Consider the following 15553-nt stretch of genomic DNA (forward strand, 5'->3'; position numbering starts at 1 on the left):
TTGTTAGCAAGAAAGCCAGCAATACAAAGAGCCACACGCAGAACAAAGCAATAACCCCAAAATGAATTATTTTCGCTTGAAGAAACGAGTTGGGCGGACCTCCGTGGCGGCAGGGGGCGCACCTGGGCGGAAGCGAGCGCCGTCCGTTGCCGCGCGCGCTGTCCGCCGCCGCTCACGTGGGCGGCCGTTTCCGGGCAGGCTCTCGGGGGCGGAAGGGGGCTCCGCTGCCGCGTGGTTGGTGAGGGGCCGGGGCGGCGCGCGCGGGGCCCGGCGGCGGCGTCGTGCCCGCGAAGGAGGACGGAGGAGGGGAAGGAGGCGGCGCGGCCCTGCCCGCCCCGCGCCTGCGGCCGCCTTTTGTGTGAACCGCCCCCCTTCCCTACGCGGGAAAGCGGTCGCCGCGAGGAGTGCGTGGCCGCGCTACCTGCGGAGCCGACGGCCGGCTGGAGGGCGGCCCCGCCGCACGGCACGGCGCGCTGCCGCGGCGCGGCCGAAGATGCGCCGGGAGGAGCGAGCGGCTGCCTAGGCGGGCACCGCCTGCGTCGGGCGGCGGGTACGGTACCGGTACCGGCGGCGGGGCGGGGTGGGGGCGCGGCCCTCGCCGCCTCGTGGGGTCCGCGCGGGGCCGCGTTCGGCGGATCGCGGTGTGAGGGAGGCCGGGAAGCGCCCGGAGGCGTCCCGAGCGGGCAGGGCCGGGGCGGGGAGAGCCGCGTGGCTCTCGGCGCTTCGCGTTCGCGTAGAAAGCGGTGGGTGCGCTCGGTTCCGTGCTGCTGCGGGAGGACCGGCAGGTGTACGGCTGGGGCTGCGGCGCTTGGACCCGCCGGCCGGGAGCCTCGCTGACTGAGGAGCTTGGAGCCGGTGCTTGCGGTGTGCGCGGCTGTGCCGAACGCCTCCTTACACCGCTCTGGTGTTCTCGCTGCTCTGGTTTTGTAACCGTTTTTTTCCTGATCTGGCCTCCTGCTCAACAGCTGGAAACAGGCGTGCTGAGGTTTCTAATAAGTTAGCTATTTCTAATATCCGTATTGCAAGGTAAACTACCGCTTCCTTCCAGAAGGAGAGAGTATATTATATAGGCTTTCTCCTTTAAAGTAACTTAATTTTATTCAAGTGTATGCATGCCTGCATTTATAAAGGTAATGTTAAGTGGAAGGCTGATGCTTCGTCATGTGAGGTGAGACCTTAATGTCTCTTTTAAAGCAAGCATGGCAGTAAGCATTCATAAAATCATTAAGGTTGGAAGAAAACACTAAAATAATGTAGTCCAACTATCAGCCTACTCCCACCATGCCCACTGACCACGACCCTCAGTGCCACATCCACACGGTTCCTGAACACCTCCATGGATGGTGACCCCAACACCTCCCTGGCAGCCTGTGCTTCTCTTTCTGAGAAGCAATTCTTCCTAATATCCAACCCGAACCTCCCGTGCCGCAACTTAAGGCCATCACCTCTTTTCCTATCTCTGTTACCTGAGAAAAGAGGTCGACTCCTACCTTGTTAACACCTCCTTTCAGGCAGTAGAGTGAGATTTGGTACTGGAACAGGTTGCCCAGAGAGGTGTGGATGCCCCGTCCCCTGAGGTGTTCAAGGTCAGATTAGATGGGGCCCTGGGCAGCCTGGTCTAGCATTAAGTGGGACGATTGGTGGCCCTGCGTGTGGCAGGGAGGTTAGAGATTCATGATCCTTGAGGTCCCTTCCAACCCTGGCAATTTTGTGATTCTGTGATGAGGTCTCTCATGGGCCTGCTGTTCTCCAGAATGTGCTCCAGACCTCTCACAGCTTTATTGCTTTTCTCTGGACGTGCTCCAGGGCCTCACTGTCTTTCTTGTAGTCAGGGGCTCAAAACTTAAAATACCACTTGAGGTGCAGCCTTGCTAGAGCAGAGTACAGAGTTACCTTCCTGTTCCCACTGACAGTGAGCTTTCAGCTGTTTCTGCATTCTGCAATAGAGGAGAGAAAGTACTTTGTATAAATTTTCCCTAAAGGATGCATGAGATTTAAGAAAACCTCAAACAAACAAAACCCCAGGAGTTTATAAAATCAGAGTTGGATGCTAATGTGTCTTGTTTTTGGAGGACCAAAACCCAAGGTATTTTTAAAAATCCTTTCAGTCAACAAATACTAGTTTAAAAACTTCAGTTTAGATGACCTTACATAGGGCTGTGATGTGGATATGAAATAATGTAATGCAGCACAGATCTACCAAATCTGAAGTCCACTGAAAAATCAGGTATGGGATTTTATTTCCTAGAGTGAGTGGTGATCATATCCTCTTCATTGTAGGCTTAGTCACGAATGTATACTTTTTTTTCCAATAAAATTAATCTTGAAATGTTGAACCTTATGTTCACGATGTTCAAATATTAGTAATGTCCAAAAGCCAGTTACCACAGAGCAGCTTGAAAGAGGGATTCTGTTATATTGAAAAAGAATCAGGTTTATAGGCCTGGCAGCATGAACCTTTAAAGCTGGATATAAGTGCTGTATGCAGTGAGATCTGGAAGCAATCAGATTTCCAGCTGCCTAAATGATCCTTTGTTGTTAGAAAGCTGTGAAACGTTAAACATTATAACCACTTTCTACTTATGCCCTCCTTCCCCTTTTTAAATTGTTGTAGTCTCCATGCCCACTTCTAGGGCTCATCGGACTGTGGATTCATAGTCATAAATAATGGAAATCTGAGCGTGATTTGTGTGTGATGTTGAGTATTGTGGCACTGAATTTAGAAGTATATGAGTGGCAGGGGAAGCAAGATAAGGAACCAGCGGTGTAACATGTTTTCTTTGATCTGGCTGAACTAAGCATGCTCTTATCTGTACAGATGTATTGAAGGCCAGGCAGAAACCAAAGCGTTGGTTTTAATTTGTTCTGCTCGTTGCATGTCTGGTCCAGTATGAGTGTGATCTAAGTAGAGCTGTCCATACCACCTTATTTTTTTATGCCTTATTAAATATGAGTTAGCTTTTTGGCATCTTTTCACTCCCCATGCTTTTTTAGCTTTCTATTTTTTTTCTCCTTTTCTTTTAGTTGTGAATCTTTAATGCCTGCACTTTTGAGAGTGTAGTGGAAGTTTGCCTGGGCCTGCATGCTGTGTTATTAGCAAAGGCTTGATGAGATCCATGATTTTACCTCTGCAGACGAGTATGCTGGTTCTGATTGAGTTGCTAAGCAATGTACAGATGAAATAAGACATTCCACTGAGCTCTTTGGCCTTGACAGGTGTCCAGTGTGTAAAAAGCTGCTTTACTGGCAGGACCTTTTCTAAAAGAAACAAAAAAACCCACAACTCCAACATATTCTGATAAAGCAGTAGAAGATGAAGATCTTCAAGTGATCTTTTTCAATAAAGATGTTCTCAAAGTGAAGACAGCCAAATAGAAGACGAGGGGCTTTAGGTCTGCTTAGCCTAGCATCTGATCTGCAGTAGTTTATGCAGAGGAAATACGTAAAAACTGTAGCTTTCACCAGCAGTTTGCTGCTCTTTGGTGGAAAATGTTTGTGTTTAATCACGTTGAAATTCTGAATGTCTTTTTGCAGAGAATCAGGATGACTAAAAAAAGGAAACATCAAGAAGACTTCCAGAAAGTGAAATTAAAAGTTGGGAAAAAAAAGCCTAAACTAGAAAATGCAACAGATACCACTTTCAAAACAAAGGCCATACAAATTCCTGAACAGCTTAAAGAAGATGGAATGCTTACTACACAAAACAGAAAACTTAACATAAAGGTACGTGGTGGGTGATACATTCTGAATGACAGATAATGACATATGCCTGAGTCCTTATAGTTACTAGATTCTAAGAAAAAAAAGGTATATTTAAAAAAAAAAAAAGACAAAAAAGGAGACGTAAAACTGAGCTGACCCTTGAACTAACTGACTTACATTGCTGGACCTGCATATAACTCAAGGCTAGGCTTTTCAGCAATGGAAAGTTGAAGTTGCATCGTTTTCTAAGTATCAGGGATTAATGCTGTTTTCGAAAGTCTTAGATTATAATGTAAGAGCAGGGTTTCAAAACCTCTGCTAAGTCAGTAGGGTTGTATATTTACTTATGTATGAAAGTTATCTTGTTACCTGAAGAACAAGTTATGGTATCTTGTTTTTCCTGTTTTTGGATATTGCTGATTTGTTCATTGCTACACCACAAACCAATAGTATATTTGTTTTGAAAGTACTATGCTTCTACACGCAGTAGTGCACCATTAGAACAGATTCTGTATTTTTTAATGTTTGGCAAAAAAAAAAAAAAAAAAAAAAGTACTAGAATGTGGGTAAGGAAGTAAAAAGCTCAGAGTAATAATGATTACAAATATGTTTCTTCCAGGATTTACTTTCTCAGATGCACCATTATAGTCCTGGGGTTAAACAAAATGCACTCCTTGGGCTCAAAGATCTCCTGTCTCAGTATCCGTTTCTAATTGATGCACACCTTTCAAATATAATTAGTGAAGTGGCAGCAGTGTTTACAGACAAAGATTCTGGTGTCAGGGGAGCGGCTGTTCACCTGCTTCAGTTCTTGGCTTCAAAAATAAGAGCTGAGCAGATTGCTCCGTTTTTTCCTTTGGTAAGTGCCCATCTCTCCAGTGCCATGACTCACATCAGCGAAGGAATTCAGGAAGATTCACTGAAAGTCCTGGATGTTTTATTGGAAGCATACCCAGCTCTTCTTACAGACCGCAGTAGTATATTACTGAAGAATTTTGTAGAGCTTATTTCTCACCAGCAACTGTCAAAAAGACTGAAAAGCAAAGAGAAACTTTCTTGGATGCTGTCTGTTAACCCAAACCGCAGAGTAACATCTCAGCAGTGGAGGTTAAATGTACTCATCAGGCTCAAGAAGTTCCTCCAGGCAGTGGTTGATGGATCCAATGAAATAGAAGATGAGGGGCTTCAAGAACAAAGGGATAGCCCTCATTCTGTGAGGAACCCAATATTTATAAGCTGGAAGGTCCATGCAAATAATCAACAACACATACATCTGTATGAAAATGGTGGCTTACGACCAAAGATGAACTCATCGTTTAGATTGAGGTGAGAAAACATTAATTCTAAAATAAGTTAATGTCAGCTCTATGATTATGATTTATGATAAACTGGCGTATTGCTGTTGAAAGCAACTCTTTAATTCTTATTGAAACATTGCCTCTGAAGGGTCTTTTGGGGCATTTAGGGTAATGTGCAATTTTACTGTAGTAGCTTGAAAACTGGGAAACAGTTGGCAGATGAGTGGGCTGTGTGTAGATAATGAACTTTCTTGCTAGCAAGTTAAAGCTGTGTGATATTATAACACTGGAAGAGCAACTCTGAGTGTTGTTTTGAATTGCAAACCGAAGACTGCAAGTTATTGCAGGCTGTCAGATAAGTGTATCACAGAATCGCAGAATGGCCCGGGGTTGGAAGGGACCTCAAGGATCATGAATCTCCAGGCCCCCTGCCACAGGCAAGGCCACCAACCTCACCATTTAATACTAGACCAGGCTACCTAGGGCCCCATCTAATCTTGCCTTGAACACTTCCAGGAACAGGGCATCCGCAGTCTCCCTGGGCAGCCTGTTCCAGCACCTCACCACTCTCATAGTAAAGAATTTCCCCCTGACATCCTACCTAAATCTCCTCTCCTTCAACTTAAAACCATTTCCCCTTGTCCTGCAGTTATCAACCTTTTCAAAGAGTTGAATGTCCTCCTGCTTGTGGGCTCCATTTAGGCACTGAAAGGTTGCAATGAGGTCACTCCGCAGCCTTCTTTTCTCCAGGCTGAACAAGCCCAGCTCCTTCAGCCTGACTTCATAGGGGAGGTGCTCCAGCCCCCTGATCATCTTTGTGGCCCTCCTCTGGACCCTCTCCAACAGCTCCCTGTTTTCCTTGTACTGGGGGCTCCAGACCTGGACACAGTATTCCAGATGAGGCCTCACAAGAGCAGAGTAGAGGGGGACAGTCACTTCCCTGCCCCTGCTGGCCAGTCCTCTTTTGATGGAGCCCAAGTGTAGGGGCAAGCAAACAGATTTCTCTGTACTAAATGTAAATGTGTTTGTTACACAGTGATAATGAATTTGACTGAAATTTTATGCTTTTACCTTGGAGGGTATAACAGCATTAGAAGGAATCTTAATTTCTTCATTTTGAAGTAACTTCTATGTAGAATAGTATGTCTGGCTGTTTGAAGTTCTGCTGAATTTCCAGTTGGAGGTGTTCTTAAATCCTCACTTTATATCTTCTCTATGAATAAAAGGTGTTTCTTCTGAGACATGTCATTGAAAGTGGGAAAAGGCATAATTTGTTTCATCGCAGAAAGGTCTGTGTGGTTTATAATAACTCTAGGTAGGTCTGAGGTGAAGTTTAGGGAGAAATAACTAATGATATTTGTTTATCTCCCTCTTTCCTTATTCGCCCACTCCTCAAATCATAGGGGAACATTCCCTCGCCAGCTTTTTTCTTATGGTACCTTTGAGTGTTGCTGTCATCATGTATATGTGCTTTTGTAGATGTTACACATGTGGTGATAGAACACCTGGAGTGATCTCCTGAAAATAAAAATAAATGCTGTTTAGCTGTTACACAGCATTTCTAGTTAATAGATTTCAAAGCAGTTTGAAGAGAAATAACAGCCCTTGTTTTACTGCTAGGGAAGACCAGCTACACTAAAGTGGGTTTTACCAAATTCATCCAAGGAGGTCAATGACTGAAAAAAATATATAAAACCCACTGTTTATTCCATCATTACGCCTACCTCCTATCTTTGAAGGAGGCACAGAAGAGGTGGTGTTCTCTTTTAATACCGGTATAGTAATACAGGTATTGGTCTCAATTAGCAGATCTGTTCCATCTTCATGCCGGTGACACGTGAATGACTGTTCCATTCCTATTCCCTTAGGCTTCCTCTTGGTAGAGAGTGGATTACTTACAGTAGGTATAGGACACTTACATTAAACTAAATAAAATATACAGCTTGTTCTTATGGAAGTGGTTGTTACTGTAGCTTAGGAGTTTAGTCACAACCAACAGTATCTGCTGCAGTGAAAGCCAGTCTTGAGGCAGCTGTGGGGTTCACTGCTCAGTGAAAAACAGTCCTAAGGATTTCATCTGTACAGTCAGCATCATACAGTTACGGACTACAGAGTATCAGGGGATTCTTGTATTGTGCACTGAATGATGCGCAGTGTGTGATATTCTGTGCCTTGTAGTAGTTAAAGGTGCAATGTATCCAAGGTCTAGGAAAGTAAACTTTACATCTGGTGTGACCTGAATTGGATTCCCCTTTTCTGAGGAGCTAGATTTCGGTGAAACATCGTGATCCGCTTCTGGTTATAAATACTTTCAAAAAGCCATTTGCAAGCATGAGGAGGAGTCAGAAGAGTAGAAGGAAACATTGCTAACGTCCAAGGCAAAGTTGACAGAGAAAGCTGATGGCAGCAGAACAGAAGAATGGAAAGAGAAAGGATACTCATACAAGGTACTTGAATATTCCTCTTTTTATTGCGTATGCTCAGTGTTTTGGTGTAGTCTTTTTTTTTTTTTTAAAGGGCCTGTAAAGTTTATTTTACTGGATATTCATGGTATATTAAGAGCAAAAGGTATTCTGTTAGCTTTTGTATTTGCTGTGAGAAATAGGTTAGATACCTACAGCATGAGGCCCTTCTCTGTGAAATCTTTTCTAGTAATCTGAAGAAGCTTAGTTCTTTCTCATCCAATCCCAGTAATGGCTTTTGACAGTCATTTCTTTTGCCCCTGCTGTGACCATTACTGCAGGGGCAAAAATGACTTCAAGTAAGAGGTGTGAAAGGTTTTTAATGCTCTTTGAAGACTTCTAAGATCTTAAACAGTGTATTTTTCTTTTTTTTTTTCTTTGAAGAAGTCAGTGCAGAAATTGTAAAGTCTGAACTATAGGTAGGGAAGAGTCAAGCAAACCAGAAGTAGCTATAATTGCATTGTGTGTGTGCATTGATGATAAAAGTTCTCATAGAATCATAGAATTGCTCAGGTTGGAAAAGACCGCAACCCAGGCATAGTACCCTAACCAACAACCCTCTGCTAAATCGTGTCCCTGAGCACCACATCCAAGAGGTTTTTAAACACAAGCAGGAATAAGTTTTAACTTTATTCTTTAAAAAGTACAAATATCTCTAGTAATATATTTTTAGTTGCCAAGTTATGTTTCTCTTGGAAGTTCTATAGGTAGGGGTGTTAAATCATAGATAATCTAGTGATTGCAGAACAAGATTTTCAAAACAGCAGTGTCAGTGCTTGGTAAACTGGGTAGATCTCTTCTGAGCTTGGAATGCTGAATGGTTCAGTAGTGAACATCATAAGACTATTATTTTTTGTTGTGTGTTAGGTCTTCCTACTATATGTGAATAAAAAATCATAATAAGTTAGGAAATTAATAGGATGTTCTCTGCATTATGTGCTGACTGCTGCCTTCTGCATCAAATTCATTTCAGGTTTGGGAAAATGGAAACCCTGCACAACTTGAGTTTGGTGATACCAAGGTGTATGATCTTGTTTTGGACTGGAAATGGTACTGAAGCAAAACAGTAGAGCGTCTGTTCCTGCTGAGAAAGGACAAACTGAAGCTGCATAGTAAACTGGAGGAGACCTGAGTGGCCAAAGTGGAAAACACGGCATAGTAAATATGTGCTGTGACCTGTGTGTCAGATAGGTAGATGTAGGGAATACAGCTGAGTGTTTTTCTGCAAGAGTTGATGATGGATATACCCATAAGGAAGAGGAGCTCAGTAATCTGACTTCAAGAAAAAAAAATTGCTAATTTCCAGTGGCTTCCTATTTTTAGCAGCTGGCAGTTGTTTTCCCTTTTTCTGTTTCTTTTGTGCTTCTTTGACTTTCCTTTCCGAAATTTCTTTTACTCTCCTACTCTCAAGTTGCAGATAAGCTACCATGAAAGAAATTCTTTTGTTTGATATTTTTCATAAGAATATTAGCATTTTAAGAGAAATGACAGCTTAAAGGCCTACGTATATGAGTATCTGACAGCTCCCCTCAGTGATATTTTATCCCGATGTGAAGGTAATGTGCTTTCTGATGTTTCTCAGAGCCCACCCTACTGTTAGAGAATACTGATAATGAATATGTGACAAAGAGCTTCATTTAACATCCAACTTTCCTTGTTCCAGTGACTGCATGTTGGCAAAGGATATTGCACTCATCAAATGCATGCTGAACAGATTACACTTATAATCTCTTGTTGTCAGCAAAATTTTATTTATCCCTTTTGCTGTCAATCTTGAATGTGTGAAAGAGAATATCTTGATGTATGGGCTTCTTTTGTCAGGGTGACATGAAAGTTCTGCTAAGTTTTCTTGCCCAGACACTTTCAGCTCTGGTTGAGTCCATTTTGGTACTGATTCTCTCTTCTTAGAGTTTGTTTTTTTTTCCCCATTCCTTGTTTCAGGTATCTATTAAAACAGCTGGTTGTGCATTATTATACTTCTGTAGAAATATTCAAGTATTGCCTGCTTCTCATGTTTTATGCTGCTCATTGTTTAACAAGATCATTTTTCTAGTGCAGATTGCCAGAGCTCTGCTGTGATACCAGATATTATTTTCAGAGAAATGATGAAGAAAAAAGACTACCGAACTGACACTATACAGTTTCAGTCAAGCCTTCTCAAGTCGTTACAATTTACAGGACAGCATTGTTCAGTAAAATTACAGGTGTCAGCAGATACTGACTTCCTTGTCCAGTGATGTTTTAAGAACTCATGACAGCCATAACTGGCCACATCGGATTTGTCTGCCATGTCTTTACATGTCTACACTGGACTTATCTAAACTCTGTAGTCTGAAAGAAACTGATGCCTTCACTGTGGTGTCTATAGCTGGTAGACAGTTAACAAAAAATGCTTTAATAGGAGCAAAGCTTAATTAAGTTGGCTGGACACATTGGTTGCTGCTGCTACTGCCGAGTTTGGAAGGAGAGGGGAATGTCCTGGAAAGGTGTAACTAATTGGATAGTTTGGAAGTTGCAGAATGACTAGAGAAAGCAGTTTTATCTCTTTAATCCAATCTGAAATTGAAGTGTTTCTAAATAATCTGTGGCAAGAAAGCAGGTAGTGATTCAGATCTCATTTTGAATTTATAAGTAGAAGTATCTTTGGGGATATCATTGAAATATAAAGGGATTTAGTGGGAAATACAGCATACAATTTTTATCTGTATTAGGAATTCAGAATTAGGGGAATTCTTTACTATGAGCATTTTGTGAAAAAATTAACATGGAATGCAGCGTCAGCAGTTATAAGTTGAAGTTGTTATTGCTTTTCTGTGTTGCTTTTTTTCCCCACTTCAGGTGTGCTTCTGTTGTTTAGGAGCCCATTCAAAAGCTTTTGTATTGCATCAAAGCAGCAGAAGTTCTTCAGGAGTTACTTTCTTTAAAGAATTTTCTTTACAGAATGGATATAAATTGTCTGAATTTATCCAGGAGCAGAATTTTGTCATCAGTGTGGATAATTCCTTTTGGACTAAGAAGTGTTCTGACAAGCTTGTTTTTCTTGCTTTCTAGGATATTCAGTATATATACTTTGTTTAATCTATCTCTTCATTTTTGGATAATTTTTATTTGTCTTCATTACCAAGACATTTTAATAATTTTTGGAGCTAGTCACTCTTCAGAGTTTTATTTTAATTTAAACCATCACAGTGGTAATTGATTATATTTTTGCTTAACTATTTTTCTATGGTCATGAACAACCATTGTGTTTATTAATAATGATCTTCAGCAATAATTGTAATAAACCTCATGCGTTTGACAATACTTTGTAGTCAGCTTCATTATTTTGCTTCGAGGGATTTAAAGCTTTTTTTTTATTCTCTTGTGCTGAACACAGTGGAATCTCATCTGTTGCTTGAAGGTGATATGATAATGCAAGTCATATTTCTCTCTTTTCTATAGAATACATGTAACAATGGGTAGTGAAATAATGACATGTAAGAAACTGTTCTAAAAACACATATTTGCAGGGAGACTCAGGACCAGGTTTGTTGTAGTTGGTTTGAACTCCCTTTCAAATTGAATATCTGGCAAGAAAAGAGGCAAATTTAATGTGTTAAAATTATATATATTTTTTTGGTATAAAGAAAGCAGGAAAGTGGTTTTGCTCTAAACTGTTTTCAAAGATGTGATCTTTTTTTTTCTTTTTTTTTTCTTTTTCTTTTTTTTTTTTTTTTTTTTTTTTTTTTGCTTTTTGTCATATAGGTCTCTGGCAAGTGTAATGGACAGTGCAGAAAAAGGCCTGTCCTCGGCTGAAAATTTAAAAGGTTTTATTGAGATAATAATTCCATTACTGATTGAGTGCTGGATTGAAGCATCTCCTGCACAATCAGCTCCCATTCTCGGAAATCTTTTGGAATCAGATTGTCAGCAACTTATGCAGCAAGTGCTTAGTATAATACATTTGTTGTGGAAGCTCACAAAGCGGCATGATGAAACATACAAAATGGTAAGGGAGAACTGAAATGTGGCATTAATGATGACAGTTCATATTTGTTTTGATCAGAAACCAGTAAGTTGGTTGTTGAGTTGGTGACTGTAAGTAGTGGAAGTATTTTATTTAGTAAGAGACAAAAAGCCTTGGATTTTTTTTTTTTTTTAAAGTCTCTAGGAAAGAAACCAGTGAATTCATTGCTCAGTTCAGTAGTAGTCTCCAGGAATCCTTAGTGACTGCAGCATGGAAGTTTTTAAGACTGAAATTCATACTGTAGAAGAGGAGCGTTATCTCCTAGATAACTTCTAGAATATAAACCTGAGGAAATATGGAGGTGTTTGTTCTTTTTACACTTTGAAAAGTTTTACACATTGGAGAAGCAGAGGTGAAAACAAACCCTAAGCCTTTGGAAAGGTAAGGGACAGCGGTGGACTGAAATCCTCTAACTGACTGGTAGAACTTACACTGCTGTGCCATGACTGGTAGCATCATTCATCACTACAAATTGAAGACTCAAGTATTTTGGAAAACATCCTTGAAACTTTTGCTCTGATTTGTCTCTTTGCTTGGTAAATGGATTGCCTTTTTGTAACTTCTGTTCTTCAGAAGACCTTGCAAAGTGGCAGATGCACACTTTCCATGTTGGCTCTTGAGACCAGTTGGAAGAAACATCTTGACAGCTCTTTGGTTTTGTCTGCATGTAGGATTGTAGAACCATTCTGCATACAGAACAATTACTGGAAAGAAATTGTGAAATCAACTCATTAGACCAGTGTTAGCCAACATACACATCCTGAGGGATGAATTTGGAGTGTCCAAACAAAGCACGCTGTTCCCGTTTACCTTTTCATCCTTTCGTCAGGACTTCTTGGAAGCAGGCAGAAAGGCGGCTGTGGCAGCCTGCTGCTGCTGACCTTTTTCTTTAGGTTACTTCAGGGCTGCTGCCCTTTGCACCCTTTGTAAGGTGCCTGCCTCTCGGTCACATGAAAGGAGTACTCGTGTCATGGTGTGAGACATTTTATGTACATATACTTTCATTGTGACCTCTTATTTTAAAAAACTGATGACTGTACAACTTATTTTTTGAGGATACTGTGTTTTATAATTGCATCCTCTCTATTCCCTTATAGTCACCTTTATCTATAAAATGTATTCAAATAGAGCTCAGTTTGAAAATGAAAGTTTTGCTTATTTAATAAGTCCTTGGGCTGTAAGAGCCAAAGTGGTTATTAGAAACATTTTGTAAAAGTGCTCTGAATGTGCCTGTTAATCTTTGAAATAGTATGATGGTCATTTTCTTAGTACTTGAAAATAAAGGTTATTTTGGTGCCTGACCAATATGCTAGCAATGCAGGCTTTTGTGTGTGCGTGGAACAGTGACTGAGTGTCTGTTAACACACAAGGTATAATTATTTTTTAATATAATAACCTTTTCCTGTAAGGATAGACTCCTTAATGGAAGTTGTCTTAAGTTGTCAGGGTTTGAACTACAAATGTGTTGTTAATGGGGAAGATGAAGGCATTGTCAGAATATGTCTTAGTGGAAAATTTGAGACAGTGACAGCAAGTAACAGAAAGTATCACTCTGATAAACTAATGTAAAAGTGTTTTGAGTTGATATTTTTAACTGTGTTGGTTTAATATTGCATATATCCACATTAGTGTGTGCTAGGCACACATATCAGTCTATTTTGAATTAAATGTTATGATGTTGAATTGTATCCTATGTTTTGTGAACCTTTGAGTTTGTGGATGATGTTTTTTACTTATTTATTATTTTGTTATCTGCTTTCCTTAATAGGAAGTATGGCTTCGAATGAATTACCTTGTTGATTTCAAGCACTACTTCATGCGTAATTTTCCTTATTCTTTACAAGAAACAGTAAAACACAAAAAGAAAGATTCATGCAAAGGGTAAGAGTAAACTCAGTGCTGTGTCACAGCTTTTAGTTTCGTAAAATGAGACAATATGCGTGAGTCTTATCTGATATTAAGTTTCTGATGTTGTAAAGCTGTTTTTATTGTGTGTTCTTTGGAAGAACCAGAGGGTTTTGGTTCTACTTACTAAAAGTGTTGGATAAGAAGTCATCTCTGTGTCCTCCAGTAGAAATGAAAATGCTGTTTTAAAGAAACGAAAGTATTTTATTGGAAGCTTTAATCTGAAGTTTGCATGTTGTTTAATGGTGATCCATGTTAATCTGACTAGTTTTATACTTCTGTTTTCTCTGCTTAATTGCTTCAAAACATGGTTAAAGCATGCTTCTTCATCCACATCTGCTGGATGAGTACAGTCGGTGCATGGGCCATGTTGTGCCTGATCTTTGTGGGAAGGCAGTATGGAGTAGACATGGAGAGACTGAACAAACTTGTGCTGTTCTTAGCATAAGAGTGGGTACATGGTTTTTGCTAGGCTGGAAGCAGACTGTTTCCCTTTTCAGCTCCTAGAGGTCAGACTGTATTCACACAGGGTCTGTTCTGGAGTTGTTCTCTGCCATTGCAATCCATGTAAATGGGTAGCAGCCAGTTTTGGTTCCAAGTAAAAGCAAATTGTGCTACTAAAAATTGAGGTGTAGAAGTAGAATCTTGTTTTGTGCTATGAGTCTTCCATGGTGCATGTATATTTGTACTTAAAATCCTCTTTGGTGTTTATATATATGTACTGCATTTTCCCTTCATGGAAGGGCATATATATCAGAGGTATAGGATTGCAGCCAGTTAAGTACATCTATCAGCTAAAATTTGCCCGTTAAGTTCATGAAGTTCACAAAATGTTGTAGAAATTTCTCTTAGTATTACTGGTAGCATTTAAGTCAACATTTTCTGAATGTGAAAAAAATTACTAGCATTTATTTAGGCTGTAAATGATGCTCATAGGTTGAGATTCACTTCATTTTACAGTAACAGTTGCTGTACTGAATTGAAGATTAACTGCACTTTCATGCAGTTTCAAGTGCTCTGTTATGTCATTTTCAAAATTGTGTTCTGATTGTAGGCATTCCTGTTTGCAGCTTTCTGCAGATAAATTTCTTGGTAACTCTCAATTTTGACTTTGAAACCTTGGTAGGATGTGGTGATGGTGACAAATAGCTTACTTACTCCACAGGAGTTTGTAAAAAGGTACATAAACAAATTTTTCACTGTTCACGGTACTTTTTGTTGTTATGTGGTAGTGACAGTGTGATTCCTCTCTGAAAGAGAAATGCAAGAGAATCTGAAAGTGAGGAGTCATTTTGCAGTGTTCCTTTTCCTATTTAAGGCAATCAGAAGTGCTGCTAGGCCAAGATAAAAATGTCCAAGGGACACAGTTTGGATCTTTGATTCTTCCTGCCATAATAAATACAAGAAAAAGACATCATGATGGCAGAACAAAGATTGTAATTTACCCGAACATGGTGTGAAAGTCAGAAATGAAGAGTTGTGTTCACATTAGAACTTCGGCATTTATTTATTTTTTCCTACCAAAGTAACAGCATACTGAAAGATGCAGAATATTTTTTGAGATGTTTCTTTTTCTTTCTGTTCCTCATTAGCAACAAGTATTGTATGACATCGTCAAACAATGTAGACCATCTTTTGCTGAACTTAACCTTGTGTGACATAATGGTTTCATTAGCGAGTGCTTCAACGCTTCAGGCGGATTCTGGTTGGCTGGACATGATAAGGAAATTTGTGACCGATACTCTCCAGGATGGCAGCAGGCTGAATAGCAAGCAGGTGAATAGATTGCTGGGTGTGACGTGGAGACTGATGCAAATACAGCAGAACAAAGGTAAGATAAGATAAGTTTCCCAAAAGTGACATCTGTGCACTTGGAAAGGTTGAGTTATTTTGTTGTTTCTGGGTCACTCTGTCTTATGTCCTTGGTTACTATATCCGTAGTATGTTCTGTCTATGCAGGTAAATTGAATTTTCACACACAACACTGAACATTGTTTCATTTTTAGGAATGGTGCTAACTTTATATTGCTGATACTCAAAATTTAATGTATTTTTTTAATTGTCTTCTGCTTTTACATCTAAATCATACAATTATAGAATTGCCCAGGTTGGGAAAGACCTTAAAGATAATCAATACTACCCTAATTCTGACAACCCTCTGCTAAATCACGTCGCTGAGC

The 15553-nt window shown here is 40.4% G+C and overlaps 1 protein-coding gene across 1 annotated transcript in view; it reads left to right on the forward strand.

Moving 5' to 3' along the window:
• The first annotated feature begins 165 nt into the window (after nt 1-165).
• The window catches only part of TEX10 (testis expressed 10), a 50993-nt gene continuing 35605 nt past the window's right edge, over nt 166-15553 (forward strand). Inside the window, exons 1-6 of the mRNA XM_031589077.2 lie at nt 166-550; nt 3535-3723; nt 4322-5028; nt 11207-11450; nt 13237-13349; nt 14966-15204. Of these exons, the coding sequence (XP_031444937.2) occupies nt 3544-3723; nt 4322-5028; nt 11207-11450; nt 13237-13349; nt 14966-15204 (1483 nt within the window). The 5' untranslated portion in view covers nt 166-550; nt 3535-3543. The remainder of the gene's footprint in view (nt 551-3534; nt 3724-4321; nt 5029-11206; nt 11451-13236; nt 13350-14965; nt 15205-15553) is intronic.

Source organism: Phasianus colchicus, chromosome 3 (genome assembly GCF_987193195.1).
Source record: "Phasianus colchicus chromosome 3, bPhaCol1.hap1.1, whole genome shotgun sequence".
NCBI classification, from domain to species: Eukaryota; Metazoa; Chordata; class Aves; order Galliformes; family Phasianidae; genus Phasianus; species Phasianus colchicus.